Genomic DNA, 17,355 nt, shown 5'->3' with positions numbered 1-17,355 from the left:
CCGGTATTTTTCAAAACTAATTAACAACTAATTTGAAAGAGAGATTGCATGAAAATTTCAATTGACATTTACTAATGTCTATAATATAATATTAATATGTGATATTTACTTCAAATTTTGGAAGGATAATATTTTTTTTTTAAATTGTCTGTATTTAAGTTTTTCTCATTTTATAGAGACGATAACAACAATCTCCAAATGTCTAGAAGGATGAAAGAAAATTAGATACAAAATCAAATTTGATTAATTTTATAGAAACCAAATTTCTATAAATTTATTTATAAATATTTTTGGAAGAAAAAATAAAAAGTCATCACTTTCACAAATTATAGGAAAAATATTTTACAATTTATTAGATTCTTCATAACTTATATTATGAAAAAAAAATTAACTAAATTTAAAATATAATTTTTAATATTATCATACATATGTAATTAAATGATAATAATTCACAAATTCTTATTCTGTTTTCTATTATAAATGCATGGAAAAAAAAATAAAGAAAACGACATGTGAAACGGGGTGTTATGTTATTGAATTAGTTTATAGTTATTGTTCGATAACCGAACCTATTATTTAATTCTATTTAACTTGTCCAGACAAAATTTCTCGTGACCGGACACACCACACATCACAACATAACACAAACATTGCTTTCTTTTCCCATCGCCATATTAGGGTTTCAAACTTCCACTTTCCCTTTCTTCCCTCTCATCTTTCATATCTCATTTGCCTTCAATTCATGCTTTTGATTTTCGCTTTCTTTCTCCAATTCGCCTAATTCCACCATATCGTGCGACGCGGTACATTTACTTTTCTCTCTCCACGTTTCTTTCTTCAATGTGCTCTGCACCTGCCATGTCGTTTTGGCGGTGATTGTTATTTTTTTATTTTTGGTGAATTGGTGAAATTTTCCTCCTTTGTGGGGCCGTTGTATCGAGTTTGGGTTTGCAGCTCGAATTTAGGGGAACTAGAATGCTCGATTTGGGGTATTTTGTTTTGAAAATAGAAATAATGAATGTGTGCTCTGTTTTCGGCTTTTGGTTGTTTGGGTGGAATGTTTGGTTTTGTTTTTTATTCTGTGGGAAATAGAAGGAAACATGGGAACTGCATCTTGGTTTATGATTCTATGTTGCTTATGAAGTAACGATTTAGGGGCAAGTTTTCGTGGAGAAAGAAATGCAGTTATAAATTATAATCTTATGGAGGGATTTAATGTTGCTTTATGAGGAGGGCTTGTAATTTTTCATGTATGCTTATAGCTTGATTGTTGGTTAGAACGGAGTATTTTTGGCTTGTGTTTTTAGTAAGTGTATTTAGTTGTGTTCATTTTGAGTGGATTGGGCCTCCCTTGAATTCAATTTGAAAATCTCCGTCCAGAGTGGCGGTGGCATTGTTGTCATGTATGGTTTCAACCTGTGTCTTTGTATTATAATTGCTTGTTTAAACACCGGTGCTTATGGCTTATTGCTTATGTTTTTCCTCCTTGGTATTTGTGGAGCGAGTTTTTTTGAGATTATTATTTGCGTATATCCAGTTTTTCTATTGATGAAAATTTTAATCCTAGTTTCATTCAGCCAAATGCTAGTTTTTAGCGTGTACCATTATGATTAAGCCAAGTATATGCCTGCCTATGTTAGACAGTTTAGCTTTTCCCAACTTTGATGGCTGGATTGGAATGAAATGTATTTAGATTAAAATAATTGAGTGCAAATTTTCTTAAACATTGGACACTGTAAGTTTTTTTTCTTTTTTTTTTGTTTTAATCTGTTATGAGTTAGTCATGAGTTGATCAACATTTCTATTTCTTTGGTCTATGGCCTATCATAAAGGAATGCTCAAAGAAGTTAAATAGCTGTAATATTTTGGAAGATTAAAAACGGCGGAGCTCAATCTTTCATTGACTAAAGTAGTGCCATTAATACTTTATTTTGTGAAATTATTTTTCTCATCCATACATGAATCTTATAAATTTCTTTTCACCTTTGGGAGGGGGTAGTTATCTCAGGTGGGGTTGGCCAGTGACCAGGCATTTTACATTCATGCTAAAGGTGAGTTCGAAAGAATTTACAAAGATGTTGCCTACAGAACTTATTTTTGAGTGAACGTTGCAAGTAGTGCATGATATAGACTCAGATTTATAGTAATACACTTTACTACTCGGGGAGTTCTCATTCCTAAAGTTGTAGATTTCTTTTGATCAAGTTTGGCATGAGTGAACTTTCTTGTGTCGTGTTTTCTTTATTATCATTGACGTTGACCGAAATGAATACATGAGAGAAGTTTGCGGGTTAGGTCCCTGTTACGTAGTTGAACCTGCAATTCATGCTGGGAAGGGTGGTGATTTAGTTGGTCTAGAAGATTTGGGCTGAGGATATAATTATGGGTTATAAACTACGTTCTCTTTGTTCTTAGAGTCATAGACTGAAGAAACAATTGCTCATTTTACCCCTAGAATTGAAATTACTGAACAACTTAATTGATCTATTGCCATAAAACACCAATTGTCCATCTTGGCTTTGTGCACTAGCATTCTCCCTTGCACGCATGCCTTTTGACATATATGCGAGGACAAATGATTCATATTGTTGTCTGAGTCGGTTTAATTTTGGTTTTAGATTTGATGTGTGTTTGTGCTTGTAGAGTGGTTGTTTGCAAATGTTGTCTCTGATTAACTAATAAACCGGCATCAAGTATATGCATTAAAAGCTACTCTTTGTTCAGGTATATTGGAATCTCACCTGGGTTCTAATTGATGCATTCACACCGTTAGCAGTTGGGTTCCAATTCCAAGATGAGCAATTCTCACTCTGAAAATCATGCAAGTGATTTATTCTTTGTAATTTCATCAATTAGTTTTCTGCAGTAGCCTAGTTGGTCTGAAAGATAGAATTATGTACCTGCAGGATGAAGCAACTGTGGTGGGATTTGAAGTTCCAAAATCACCTGAATCCAGTTACAACAATGTCTACCCTGGAAATGAAGATGAAGCAAGGGATCCGCCTATGGTGCCTTCACATTTGCAACACACTTTGCTCAATTATCATTCTACCAGAGACACTGCAGGAACAGTTCCATTGCCTCAGAATGTGATTCTAAATCATCTTTACATCGAGAATAGAGAGTCCCCAAGATCTGTGGTGGCTTTGGGATTCACTCATCGTTTCCGTTCTAAATATGTTACAGTCGTGCTTTACAAACCAGTCCAAAGAAGGGGAAATACAGGTGTTTAATGTTCATATTCCAAACCTTAATCACCCACCACTGTTTGTAATGATTTATTGTAGACTCAATATTCCAATTACTGGAAATGATATTTTAATGAACTTAAGTAGATTATTTCTTGATAACTTAACTGTATATTTGTTTGTAAATTGGTTAAAATTTCTTTATGAAGCCCTATCTTAAGTGTTTTAAACTAGTTCTATAAAGTGATTATAACAAACAGTATTCGGTTCTTGGGTAAGGTATATATATATATATATATATATATATATATATATATATATATATATATATAAAAACATGGATCTTGAAATTATGGAGGCTAAAATGCAATTTTTTTGAAAAGTTAACAATAAATAACTTGTCAAAGCACATAAAGATTTATTTAAGAAAACTGATTCTTCAATGACTACAACTAGATATTTCTTAGAAGCATACCTTTAAAACCGGGATAAGTATTCAACATCAACTATTTTTAAATCATCCCTTTCATTTCATGAGCATTTTAATCCAGCTTATTAGTTTTACGACATATGTCTCTTTATTAATTGTGTAATAACCTTAATTGGATTTAGTATAGCTAAACATAAATTGTCAACAAGTATGAATGTTGAAATATAAAATTAGGATTAAGTTGGTACATGATTAAAGAGAGTAATAATTTAAAAGTATAATACAATAAATAATTAAAGTAAATAATATTATAATAATGATATTTAATGTTTAATACAATAAATATTTTAATGTTTAATAGTTAATTTTGTAAGAAAATATTAAATTTAATTAGTTAAATTTTAAATTAATTTTATTATATATTTTTAAAATTGATATGTAAGATATAATAATTAAATATTTATAAATATATTTATTACCATAATAAAATGAATAACTAAAAAAATATTAAAATGATTTTATTTTTGTTAATATATATTTACATTAAAATTAAAGATAATTAAATAACGAAAATAAAATAAAGTTTATTTAAGTAAGTTTTGATAATTTATTTTAATAGAATTTTATTATGAAAACCAATTTTTATTTATTTAGTAAAATTTAATAACAATTTTATGTTTTAATTTAAATTTTATTTTATTTTAACTTTATGTTATATTATAAAAAATTTAATTTGACATCAAATTATTTTGAATTATTTGTTTTATAAACTATTTCAACCATACTTATTTTATTATATAAATAAAATCTTACAAAGCTTTCTCTCACTTCCCACACTCTTACAATAAATACCAATATTTTCATTATATAATACTCCAACAATTTCTAAATTCAAAAATACCCACATAACTTATGGTATTACTGTCAATGATAAATAGAAAAAGTGGATTGAAGTGAACAATGCATATAACAAATCTAATGTGACCCAATTTGATGTCTTGTGTAAACATCTTTGTTAACCACTTGAGACTTGCTATACAAAATCACTCTTTTTTGTAAATTGTTTTTTAATTATAATCTTTTAATAATTTGTATTTTCAAAATGTCTCTTTCTCTACTTTGGCCAACATACAGTATTTTTGGAATACAGTTAAATTGTAATGACATAAACAGTGGTATTTAAAAAGTAGTACGGAAAACGTCTAAGGTTATTATATTTGGTGTAGAAAAACAATGAATTAATAATAATAAATATTATTATTATTATTATGGTTAGTGGTGGATGTCGAATAATATTGAAAGAACTCTAGATGGTCCTGAAAGGGTGGGATGAGTTATATGTACGGACCGTGTTCTTTGTGTCGCTATCCATTCTTCCAACTTTTTAAATAACACTATAAATGTGACAGGTTATTCAAAAAATTTAATCAAAGAATGATCAATTAGTGCACTTATTTCTTAAAAAACTAATCTAAATATTTAATTATAACTCTAAACTACCATTAAGAGGTTAATTTATTATAACTATATTTTTTTTTCTGTTAGTATGAAATTTTTTAATCCATAATAGTATAAATATCTTTCTTTTTTTTATTCACCACATCCATTATATTTCACAGATTTTTCTATTAAGATAAAGTTAAATTATGTTACTTTATAATTTCATTTTATAAAAAAATATGATAGATTTAAATTTATTTTTTAATATGATATCAAAGTTTGTTATAATAAAATTTGTTAAACATATTGTAATTTTATTAAATCATTTACAAAAATTTAGTCATCGATGTGTAGAAGGTATGTTTATGATTTTTCATAAAGAAATGTATTAAAAATCCTACACCTACTATATATAAAATCAAATCATAATATATCAATCATAAAAAATGACTTCTTAACTTAAAAACTAGCTTTTGTAAATATGAACTAGACTTAAAATTTATATATAATATTATCATATTTTATTAACTATTACATATTCAAGTCATTAGATGAATTTTAAGTATTTTGGTTTACTCAATTTATTATTATAAACTTTCCTGTAGGTGAACAAATTGAGGTGGGTTTTTTCACATATTTAGTATAGAAACATAAGTCTATGAGAAATTGTGTTTAAGTGAATATGAATTTGGTGAATATTTAAGAGAGAATATGAATGGATGATAGTTACTGACCCATGTCATGTTCATGTCCATGTCCATGGCCATATAGTTATTGTTTGACTTGCAACTTGATTTGTTGTGGGCCCAAACTTGTTTTAGAGAAGCCACAACTTCTGCTCTTCTACTTGTCAACTATCTTCATTACCTCACTCAAACATATTTTTAAGTTCAGTTTTTGAATATCAATTAATAAATTTGGTCAAATGTTCCCACACTTGGATACAGAAGTGCAAATAGTTAAAATATGTGTGTATCAAAATAAATAATGTATCCCTGCGTTCTAAAAAGAAAAACTCATCTTTTTATACTAATTTACTTCCGATTCTAACAAATTGCATGGGTTTTTTTATAATATTATCTAATTGTTGAATTTGAAATTTAAAAAAAGAAAAGTTTATTTCATAATATTATCTATTGGATTCACACCATAGTTATTTGAGCTGATTACTTAATTTAATTCTGCAAATTTTTCCATTTAATTATTCTGAACAAAGGTTCATTGTAAGGCGTGAAAATAGAAACAAGAACATTGTCCGATGCTTAATGGTACACTAAACATTGTCTTAAGTTTCCATCTTGATATTGAAAGTTTGATACGGATCTAATTAAAATATAAATTTGTAAAATTTTAAGAAATATATTATAATATGAATTATTAGGATCATATAATTATAGTATGAAATATTATGAGTGTTGAAATATAAGATATGTCATATACAAAAAATATGGTACAAGAAGAATTTATTGTTTTATTTTATTCATATATTTTCTCTTTCTTCATATATATATATATATATATATATATATATATATATATATATATATATATATATATATATATATATATATATATAAACAAAATGTAACATAATATAAAATTAATTATAATTTAAAAATTCAAAAATAAAGTCACAAAATAATTAATAGGATAATTATTTTTTTCAAATGTAGATTTAGACGAAATAACAACTTAAATGAATATGAATTTTAGTGAATGTTTGTTGTAATTATAATAGATAAGAAGAAATTGAAGTATGTAAATGGGATAAAAGCAACACGATAATCATTATTTGGTATAAGAAAAACTATGTATCAATTTATATATAATTTTTAAAAGTAATATTTTCTTTTTTCTAAATTTGTGTGCGTATATTCACTTCTAAATTTAAGTTACCATTTTTTGGGAACAATCTTGTTTGACACAAATTTGAATATTCTTTCTGTTATGGTATCGTAGCATGCAGAAGCACAAGATCGTGACAATTGGAAATTAAAGAGAAATAAGTAAAAGAGCAAGAGAAATAACACACAAGGATTTACGTAGAAAACCTCTTTTGAATATAAGAGGAAAAACCACGGGATGATAATGAACAAAGTTCCACTATGAAAAGAAGAGTACAAAGCTCTTGAATGGAAACAAGAATCCTCACAAAAAAAAAACACTCAGGTGTATATTACAAAGTGTGTCTCTATAAAATGTTGTTCTATCTTTTTTTCAAGTCATGGAGATGTTATTTATAGGCTTCAAAACTGAACTAGTTAATAAGCCATATAAAGAGTCTTCAGAAACTGCACTAGTAAATAGGTCATATGAAGAGTCTTCAAAATTGAACCAGTAAATAGGCTATATGAAGAGTCTTCAAAACTGAACCAGTAAATAGGCCATATGAAGAGTCTTCAAAACTGAACCAGTAAATAGGCCATATGAAGAGTCTTCAAAACTTAAGCAGTAAATAATTAATAATTAGTGCTTAAGTAACGTGTGGTATTAGGAATTGAATGAGAACCACATATTCTAACAATCTCCACCTTGGTTCGAATTCTACAAGTGTTCATCGTCCGATAAAGTCCCAAAGGGCATTCAAATGTTGTATAGACCAACCAAGTCCAAACAATGTTTAAACTTGGTAACTGGAAGCGGCTTGGTAAGCATGTCTGCTGGATTCTCAGAAGTGTCAATCTTTTCAACCATAATTTCTCCAACAACAACAACATCTCTAATAAAGTGATGTTTTATATTGATGTGTTTGGTCTTGTCGTGATAACGATTATTCTTGGTTAAATGAATAACACTTTGGCTATCATAAAACACAGTAAGAACTTTCTGTGTTAGACCAAGTTCATTTACCAAACCTCGGAGCCAAATAGCCTCCTTCACTCCCTCTATGGTTGAAATATACTCTGCTTCGGTTGTAGATAATGCAACAATAGATTGAAGTGTTGCTTTCCAACTGATAGCACTATTACAGAGGGTAAAAATGTAACCTGAGAGAGATCTTCTTCTATCAAGATCACCAGCATAATCTGAGTCAACATATCCTACAACTAACATTATCAGTTGTAGCCAATTTTTTTGTCAAATACCAAGCCAACATGAGAAGTACCTTTTAGATACCGAAAAATCCATTTTACAGCACTCCAGTGTTTCTTGCCGGGATTATGCATATACCGGCTTACCATGCTAACAGCATATGCAAGGTCTGGCCTGGTGCATATCATGGCATACATAAGACTGCTAATAGCATTAGCATAAGGAACATGTGACATGTACTCCATATCTTCCTTTATATATGGGCAAAGATCTGAGGATAACTTGAAATGTGCAGCAAGTGGAGTAGAAACAGGTTTACAATCATTCATATTAAACCTATCAAGTACTTTCACAATATACCTTTGTTGAGATAAAAACAATTTACCAGCTTGACGGTCCTTGCGATCTCCATACCAAGAATTTTCTTTGCTGCACCTAATTCTTTCATTTCAAACTCATTGCTTAGTTGAGTTTTTAATTTCCTGATAGAAAACTTGTCACGTGATGCAATTAACATATCATCAACATATAGTAACAAGTATATGAAAGATCCATCTTGGAATGTTTGAAAATAAATACAGTCATCAAATTGACTCCTGCAGTAACCTTGCCCAATCATGAAAGAATCAAACCTCTTGTACCATTGCCTAGGTGCTTGCTTGAGGCCATATAAGGATTTCTTCAAACGACAAACAAAATGCTCCTTTCCAGGAACAATAAATCCCTCTGGTTGTTCCATGTAAATTTCTTCTTCCAGCTCTCCATGTAAAAAAGCTGTCTTTACATCTAGTTGCTCTAACTCCAAATCAAACAAAGAAACAAAAGCAAGCAAAACACGAATGGAAGTATGACGAACAACAGTTGAGAATATCTCATTAAAGTCAATACCTTCCTTTTGATTAAAGCATTTAACGAATAGTCGTGCTTTGCATCTTGCATTTTCAACCCCGAGAATGCCATCTTTCTTATAAATCCATTTACACTTTAATGGTCGTTTGTCTTTAGGCAATTCTGTCAGAGTCCAAGTATTGTTTTTATAAAGACTCTGAATTTCTTCATTCATAGCCCCTAGCCATTGAGAAGACTCAACACAAGAAACAACTTCAGTGTAGCTGACAGGCTCAACACCATCATTTACCTCTTGTGCAATTGACAATGCATAGGCAGTTAAATAATCATTAGTGTATCTAGCTGGCTTTCTAATTTGTCTTCTTGGTCTGTCCCGAGCAATGGAATAATCATCTCCTTGTTGTTGAATAGGAGAAGTGGTTTTATCATCACATTCATCATCATCATCATGATCATTATTGGATTCATTTGTAGAGGAAGATGGGACATCAATACCAGGAACTGCAGATTTTAATTCAAATTCCACCTTCTCATTAGTACCATGTATAGTACCTGTATTGGTAGAAGAAGACACAAAGGACTGTTTTCCAGAAGATAATAATGCATCCTCATTAAAAATTACATCTCTGCTAAGAATTAGCTTTTGAGACTTTGATTCAGAGCACCATAAACGATACCCCTTAGATTCAGATGCATAACCTAAAAGTATGCACTCAATAGCTCTTGGAGCTAATTTGCCATTATTAATATGTGCATATGCAGGACATCCGAAAATTCTTAAATTAGAATAATCAACAGGATTACCTGACCAAATCTCTTCTGGAACTTTGAAGTCAAGTGCTGAATGTGGAGAACGATTGACCAAGTAGCATGCAATAGATACTGCCTCGGTCCAAAGATCATGTTGATCCCATATCCCAGCATTTGAGAGCATACAACGAGCTCTCTCAAGTAGAGTCCTGTTCATTCGTTCTGCAACACCATTTTGTTGGGGATTCCTTGGAATGGTTTTGTGTCTAGCAATACCATGATTTGTGCAGAACTCATTAAAGTCACCACTACAAAACTCTAATCCATTATCTGTTCTGAGCTTCTTTACTTTCTTCTCTGTCTAGGTTTCAACAAGAGTTTTCCACTTCTTGAATGTGGGGAAAGTCTCATTTTTATGTCGCAAAAAATAGACCCAGACCTTACGAGAAAAGTCATCAATGATAGTCATCATATAACGACGTCCTCCATAGGAAGGAACTTTAGAAGGCCCCCAAAGATCAGAGTGAATATAATCAAGAATACCTTTTGTATTGTGAGTTGCTGTAGAGAAACTAACCTTTTTTTGTTTCCCAAAAGCACAATGTTTGCAAAATTCCAACTTACCAATGACATGCTTACCAAGATATTCTTGCTTGCTTAGAAGATGCATGCCTTTTTCACTCATATGGCCTAGGCGCATATGCCATAATTTAGTGACATCATTTTCAGCCATAGAAGATGATACAGCTACTGAACCTGTCACAACAGTCCCTTGCAGGACATATAAGCTTCCAATTCGGTTAGCTTTCAAGAAAACAAGAGAACCTTTTGATACCTTTAGAACTCCACCTTCAGCTGAGTACTTGCACCCGAGAGATTCAAGAGTGCCAAGTGAAATTAAGTTTCACTTTAATTCGGGTATATAGCGAAAATCAGACAAAGTCCTGACGACACCATCATTAGTCTTGATCTGAATTGTACCTATTCCTGCAATCTTGCATTGGGCATCATTACCCATCAAGACAACACCACAATCAACAGATTCAAAAGTAGTGAATAAGTCCTTACAGGGACACATATGAAAAGTACATTCAGAATCAAGGATCCATTCTCTTTTACTCCTCTTATTAGAAGAGACAACAAACAAAGTAATGTCACCGTCAGAGTCAGCTTCAATATTGGCAGATTCAGGGGATTGTGTGGTTTTTCCTTCTTCTTGTTTTTCTTGTTTTTTCTTCAAGATAAAACAATCAGAAATCTCATGTCCAGGTTTCTTACAATAGCGACAAAATTTGTTGGATTTGCGTCCCCTAGACTTGGATCTGAACTTTTTGTCACTTGTACTCCTTCTTTCTTGAGTTCTACCTCTGACACTTAAACCCTCACCCTTGTCCACAAAATGAACTTCAAGATCAAATTTTTCTTTAGACAATAAATTAGATTTAACATCTTCAAAGGATAAGGTATCATTATTTCCATACAACATAATTTCTTTGAAGTGTTTGTAGGTAGAAGGTAGAGAGACAACCAACAAAACAACTTTATCTTCATCAGCAATTTTAATATCAATATTTTCCAGATCCAAGAGGATAGAATTAAACTCATTAAGATGAGATTGAATAGGAGTACCTTCAACCATTCGAATGGTATACAAGCGTTCTTTGAGACGAAGCTTGTTTGCAAGGCTCTTGGTCATGTATAAAGACTCTAACTTTAGCCATAATTCAGCAATGGTTGTTTCATTTGCTACTTCACGGAGAACCTCCTTTGATAAGGAGAGTTGGATTGATGATAGCGCCTTTTCATCCAACTCCTCCCACTGCTCATCAGTCATGGTATCTGGCTTATTTTGTATTCCATCTAAAGCCTTCTTTAATCCACTCTGGGTTAGAACAACCCTCATTTGGACTCGCCAAATAGAAAAACTAATCTTGCCATCAAACTTCTCAATGTCAAATTTTGCAGACATTTTGGAATTTCCAACTAAGAGCTCTGATACCACTTGTTATGGTATCGTAGCATGCGGAAGCATAAGATCGTGACAATTGGAAATTAAAGAGAAGTAAGTAAAAGAGCAAGAGAAATAACACACAAGGATTTACGTGGAAAACCTCTTTTGAATGTAAGAGGAAAAACCACGGGACAATAATGAACAAAGTTCCACTATGAAAAGAAGAGTACAAAGCTCTTGAATGGGAACAAGAATCCTCACCAAAAAAAACACTCAGGTGTATATTACAAAGTGTGTCTCTGTAAAATGTTTTTCTATCTTTTTTTCAAGTCATGGAGATGTTATTTATAGGCTTCAAAACTGAACTAGTTAATAGGCCATATGAAGAGTCTTCAGAAACTGCACTAGTAAATAGGCCATATGAAGAGTCTTCAGAAACTGCACTAGTAAATAGGCCATATGAAGAGTCTTCAAAACTGAAGCAGTAAATAGGCCATACGAAGAGTCTTCAAAACTGAACCAGTAAATAGGCCATATGAAGAGTTTTCAAAACTGAACCAGTAAATAGGCCATATGAAAAGTCTTCAAAACTGAACCAGTAAATAGGCCATATGAAGAGTCTTCAAAACTTAAGCAGTAAATAATTAATAATTAGTGCTTAAATAACGTGTGGTATTAGGAATTGAATGAGAACGACATATTCTAACACTTTCTTTATGAATATTTTGATTTACCTTTGTGACAAACTAATTCATTTTACTTATTCAACCAGGTTGCTTATTGTCTGTTCATACATAAACTGATTTTGCCACTGAAGGGAAAGTATATGTACCCACAAAATATCAAAAGTTTTTTTTTTCTTCTTGGATTTCTTCTTCAGGGTACTAGATATAAACAAGACATGTTTGATTTCATCCCTATTTCTAAACTAAAAAATCATAATTATTTTCGTTTTCATCAACATCAAGTATGATATTAGTATTTAATCTCACCGGTTGGACCCGTATCCGAGTTTGTACTTGTATTATCTTAAATATTTATTAAATACTTTTTAAAGAAAAATATAAATCATAGTACGTAAAAAACTATGATGTTATCAATAATTTGATCTATATATCAGTATATAAAAAGATACCGTGTACATGTTTTTTTTCAGTTTTATTTTTTAAACTAAAATTATTTTATCAATTTTATCATTCAAGTTAAATCTAATGATTTTTCTCGATTTGACTGTTTTTCTTTTAATTTAACTTTTTAATTAAAAAATTATGTAGAAAATAAATAAAAAATCTTTATAATAAAATTATAAAAATTATTTAAATTTAATCATAAAAAATATTATTAATTTTATTATTTCTTTATATTAAAAAAAAAGTGAATACACATCGTGTAGTAGATGTGTTTTCACTAATATTGTCGTTAAGAAGGATACATCGTTTTTCTTTAATGTGAAATTTTAAGAAAAAACTTATAATAAATCTTAAAGTAAAACATCAAGTAACATTGGCATAAACATAAAATAATTATGGAAATTTCACAACTACTTCGACGTCTGTTATTTTTTTATTATTGAGAGCGAAATTAATTTAAGGATTCATGTAAACTTGGTATATCAAATGTGTTAAGCTGTTGAGAGAAAATGAAAACCAGTGTTGTGTACTGAAAGAAGTTTGCTTCCAATAAAACAAAACATAATTTTTTGACAAAAATAAAATTTATCGATTAACTAGTAAACCAAGGATTTATACAATTGATTATTTGAACTTGATATTTATATCTTTTTATGTGAAAAAAAATGTAGAAATAATCAAATGCGTACTTAATAACAATTTAATTTGATAAAATTGATATTTCTGTTTCATAAATGCAATATTAATTTGGTTTCAATAAAAACATACAAAGAAAAACAAATTGTATAACAGAGGTTGTAATGAAGGGAAAAATAGTTAGAGAGAGAATAAAAATTGTGTAATAAAAAAAATGTTCTTCAAATAAATAAAAAAAGGCAAAAGACTATATGCAAATAAATTTTTTAGATTATCTATTAAATTCAAAGTATTTGAACAATTTGGCGAACACAGAATAGTTACTTACTATCATATCAGATTTAGAAGATTAAATAATATTCAAATCCGTATTCAATAGATTTCTAGTAAAAGTTAGACAAACTTTACGCAGGTTTATTTTCCATCCAGACATTGAGTTACGACCTATGTATGTTGTCTGGATATGGAAACGGATAGAGATATGACAAGGATACGACGAGAAGATATGATGAAATTGAAAAAATATAGGATACAGGATACACGGTGTATATATACATGTTTAAGTTTGAAATTGTTAATTAATACATTGTTAATTAACACAAAAATAAATATAATTTATTTATCTAATATCCAATATACAAAAAATAATGATAATATAATATTTGTTTCTTATTTTAATGGTCAAAATCATGTCAAAGATAAAAAAATATTTTTCAAATTCAACATAGTATGTTTTATAAATATCATACAAGTGTCGGTGTCTGATTCGTATGGACACGCCATTTATGAAAAGTGTCGGAGCATGCATTTAGTTGCATTTAGTTACACTTCATGTATCTAACCCCAAATAATCATATGCCAAGTTGCCTCCCGAGCTTAATCAAGCACAAATTCACAATGGTTAAGTTAGAGGCAAAATTCGTTGAATAATAAATACTATATAAGTGCTAGTGTTATTATAATCTAACAGCACATATATCAGAGTTTATTATACGTCACATGAACCTTTGAGATATAGCATGGGCTCTTTTACGCATACGCGGCAAAATGGATTACGAGAAACACACCTTTCTTTAATGTTTAAAGCTTCTCAGCCGTTGCTAATCTCATTGGCTCTTAGCGGATTGTCAACGACTTCACCACTATAAATACAACACACTCTTGTCTCTCCTTCACAACTTCACCATCATTCTCAAACCAACTCAGTTTTTTTTTTCTTTGATTTGGTGTAAGATTTTTTTGTTTGCTTTTCTCGTTCAAGACAGTGTTAAGATCAAATGGGTGATATTGAGGGATCTCCAGGAAGCTCCATGCATGGAGTGACAGGGAGGGAACAAACCTTCATTGCCTCAGTGGCTTCCCCTATGGTCCCAACCGACACAACGGCAAATTTTGCTTTGCCAGTTGATTCTGAGCACAAAGCCAAGGTTTTCAAACTGTTTTCCCTGGCCAACCCCCACATGAGAACCTTCCACTTGTCTTGGATATCCTTCTTCACATGCTTTGTCTCAACTTTTGCAGCAGCTCCTCTTGTCCCCATCATTCGCGACAACCTCAACCTCACCAAAAGCGACATCGGGAATGCCGGGGTTGCTTCTGTCTCCGGCAGCATCTTCTCCAGGCTCACAATGGGTGCGGTTTGCGACCTCTTGGGTCCTCGCTATGGCTGTGCCTTCCTCATCATGCTTTCTGCGCCAACTGTGTTCTGCATGTCGTTTGTGGATGACGCTGCAGGATACATAGCAGTGAGGTTCATGATTGGGTTCTCCTTGGCCACTTTTGTGTCATGCCAGTACTGGATGAGTACCATGTTTAATAGTAAGATTATAGGGCTTGTGAATGGAACTGCTGCAGGGTGGGGAAACATGGGTGGTGGAGCCACTCAGCTCATAATGCCCTTGGTCTATGAATTGATCAGAAGAGCTGGAGCTACTCCCTTCACTGCCTGGAGAATTGCCTTCTTCGTTCCAGGTTGGTTGCATGTCATCATGGGGATCTTGGTCCTAACCCTAGGCCAAGATTTGCCTGATGGCAACCTTGGAACCTTGCAGAAGAAGGGTGATGTTGCCAGAGACAAATTCTCCAAGGTTATCCTCTCCTTGTTCTTTATATGTTTTCATCTCTCAGAAACTGTAAAGTTCTCACATTTTTAGTTTCTATTTTCAAGCCTTAACTCATTGTCTAACTTGACTTTATTTTGTGTTTTCAGGTGTTATGGTATGCCATAACAAATTACAGAACATGGATTTTTGCCCTCCTCTATGGGTACTCTATGGGAGTTGAACTAACCACTGACAATGTCATTGCTGAGTATTTCTATGACAGGTTAGTTCATTCATCATAGAGCTCAACCCAAAAGCCTCAACTTTAATAATATCATTCTCTCTATGATGAATTACTATAGTAAACTGTGCTATGATTACTATAGTTTCTATAATAATCATTTGTTTACGAAACAGGTTCAATCTGAAGCTACACACTGCTGGAATCATCGCTGCTTCATTTGGAATGGCAAATATCCTGGCTCGTCCCTTTGGTGGATACACTTCTGATGTTGCAGCGAGGTTGTTCGGCATGAGGGGCAGGCTTTGGAACCTGTGGATCCTCCAAACCTTAGGAGGTGTTTTCTGCATATGGCTTGGTCGTGCCAACTCACTTCCCATTGCAGTGTTGGCTATGATCCTCTTCTCTATCGGCGCTCAAGCTGCATGTGGTGCCACTTTTGGCATCATTCCTTTCATCTCAAGGCGTTCTCTGGGGATCATATCGGGTCTAACAGGTGCAGGTGGCAACTTTGGCTCTGGTTTGACCCAGTTGATCTTCTTTTCAACCTCAAAGTTTTCTACATCCACCGGTCTCTCCTTGATGGGTGTCATGATTGTGTGTTGCACTCTTCCTGTGACTCTTGTTCACTTCCCTCAGTGGGGTGGCATGTTCCTCCCTCCTTCAAAAGACATCAATGAAGAATCTTACTACACTTCTGAATGGAATGAGGAAGAGAAGCAAAAGGGTTTGCACCAGAATAGTCTGAAATTTGCTGAGAATAGCCGTTCAGAAAGAGGTAAGCGTGTGGCCTCAGCCCCTACCCCACCAAACACAACTCCGACCCATATTTAGCTTCTCCACTTTGCACACATTCACACCTCTATCGCATTTATAACCCTTGAACGAAGATCAAACGAACAAAACTTGGTTTAGATAAAATATGAACCATCTGATCCAAGTCAAGCGGTTCTGATTTGTTTAATGCGTGAATGTGTTGAAAAGTGAATGCGGGGAATCTGGATCCCGTGTTTTAAGGCTGCAAGGTATAACTACTGTAGTAGAAAATGTCAGCACCAATAATGAGGAATCTCATATTGAATAAGTAGTTTTTCTAAACAAAAGAATGTTGAACTAGTAAAATGATTCTTGCGCTTTAGATTTTTGGTGTAGTCTTTCACACCAATTCCTAGATAGGAGTGATCTGGTCTTTCTGTTCTGTGAAAGGATTTGCGTATATACGGGTTATATACGCAAGAATGAATCATTATATACCAAAAACAAGTGATGTAAAAAATAATTAATAAAGCATATTGTGTTTGAGCTTTGTTGTGATGATTTGTACTCATTATGAGATGGGCACGTTGAATATTCTGCCTTGTACGGTGTAAGAAATATAGAAGAAAATAGAGATTCAGAGTAGAGAGTTGTTAGCTGGTGAATGCATGATGTCACTAAATCACTTTCAATCAATAAGTCAGCACGGATCTAGATGGTGGGAATTCTTTGATGACGTTTTATTAATTAGTGGAATTAATGGAATCAGTGATTGAATTCATATATTAATTCCTAAACTCCATTATTGTAGATTTGTTTAAGGTAAAGTTGCCTAATCTCTGACCAACACAATGTGATTTCAATAATTATAAAACATGAACTTGGCTTGGGTTCAGTGTGAACTCCGAA

General features: G+C 32.1%; 2 protein-coding genes across 2 annotated transcripts; both read left to right on the top strand.

Moving 5' to 3' along the window:
- The first annotated feature begins 565 nt into the window (after nt 1-565).
- LOC114168690 (SNF1-related protein kinase regulatory subunit beta-3) lies at nt 566-3,350 on the top strand. The gene is made up of 3 exons (XM_028053596.1): nt 566-803; nt 2,725-2,821; nt 2,907-3,350. Exons 2-3 carry the CDS (start codon nt 2,795-2,797, stop codon nt 3,231-3,233), a joined length of 354 nt encoding a protein of 117 aa, XP_027909397.1. The 5' UTR covers nt 566-803; nt 2,725-2,794; the 3' UTR covers nt 3,234-3,350.
- Nucleotides 3,351-14,574: 11,224 nt separating this feature from the next.
- On the top strand, nt 14,575-16,992 carry LOC114169105 (high-affinity nitrate transporter 2.1-like). The gene is made up of 3 exons (XM_028054127.1): nt 14,575-15,494; nt 15,617-15,732; nt 15,867-16,992. Exons 1-3 carry the CDS (start codon nt 14,685-14,687, stop codon nt 16,522-16,524), a joined length of 1,584 nt encoding a protein of 527 aa, XP_027909928.1. The 5' UTR covers nt 14,575-14,684; the 3' UTR covers nt 16,525-16,992.
- Nucleotides 16,993-17,355: the final 363 nt, after the last annotated feature.

Source organism: Vigna unguiculata, chromosome 11 (assembly GCF_004118075.2).
Source record: "Vigna unguiculata cultivar IT97K-499-35 chromosome 11, ASM411807v1, whole genome shotgun sequence".
In the NCBI taxonomy this organism is placed as follows: Eukaryota; Viridiplantae; Streptophyta; class Magnoliopsida; order Fabales; family Fabaceae; genus Vigna; species Vigna unguiculata.
The sequence above is the reverse complement of the archived record's forward strand: the minus strand, read 5'-3'. Positions and strand labels throughout refer to the sequence as shown.

Coding starts and splice junctions, on each gene's coding strand:
- LOC114168690 (XM_028053596.1), top strand. CDS start 2,795: ATGAGCAATTCTCACTCTGAAAATCAT. Junction 2,822..2,906: donor ATTCTCACTCTGAAAATCAT/GCAAGTGATTTA, acceptor ATGTACCTGCAG/GATGAAGCAACTGTGGTGGG.
- LOC114169105 (XM_028054127.1), top strand. CDS start 14,685: ATGGGTGATATTGAGGGATCTCCAGGAAGCTCCATGCATGGAGTGACA. Junction 15,495..15,616: donor CCAGAGACAAATTCTCCAAG/GTTATCCTCTCC, acceptor TTGTGTTTTCAG/GTGTTATGGTATGCCATAAC. Junction 15,733..15,866: donor GCTGAGTATTTCTATGACAG/GTTAGTTCATTC, acceptor TTTACGAAACAG/GTTCAATCTGAAGCTACACA.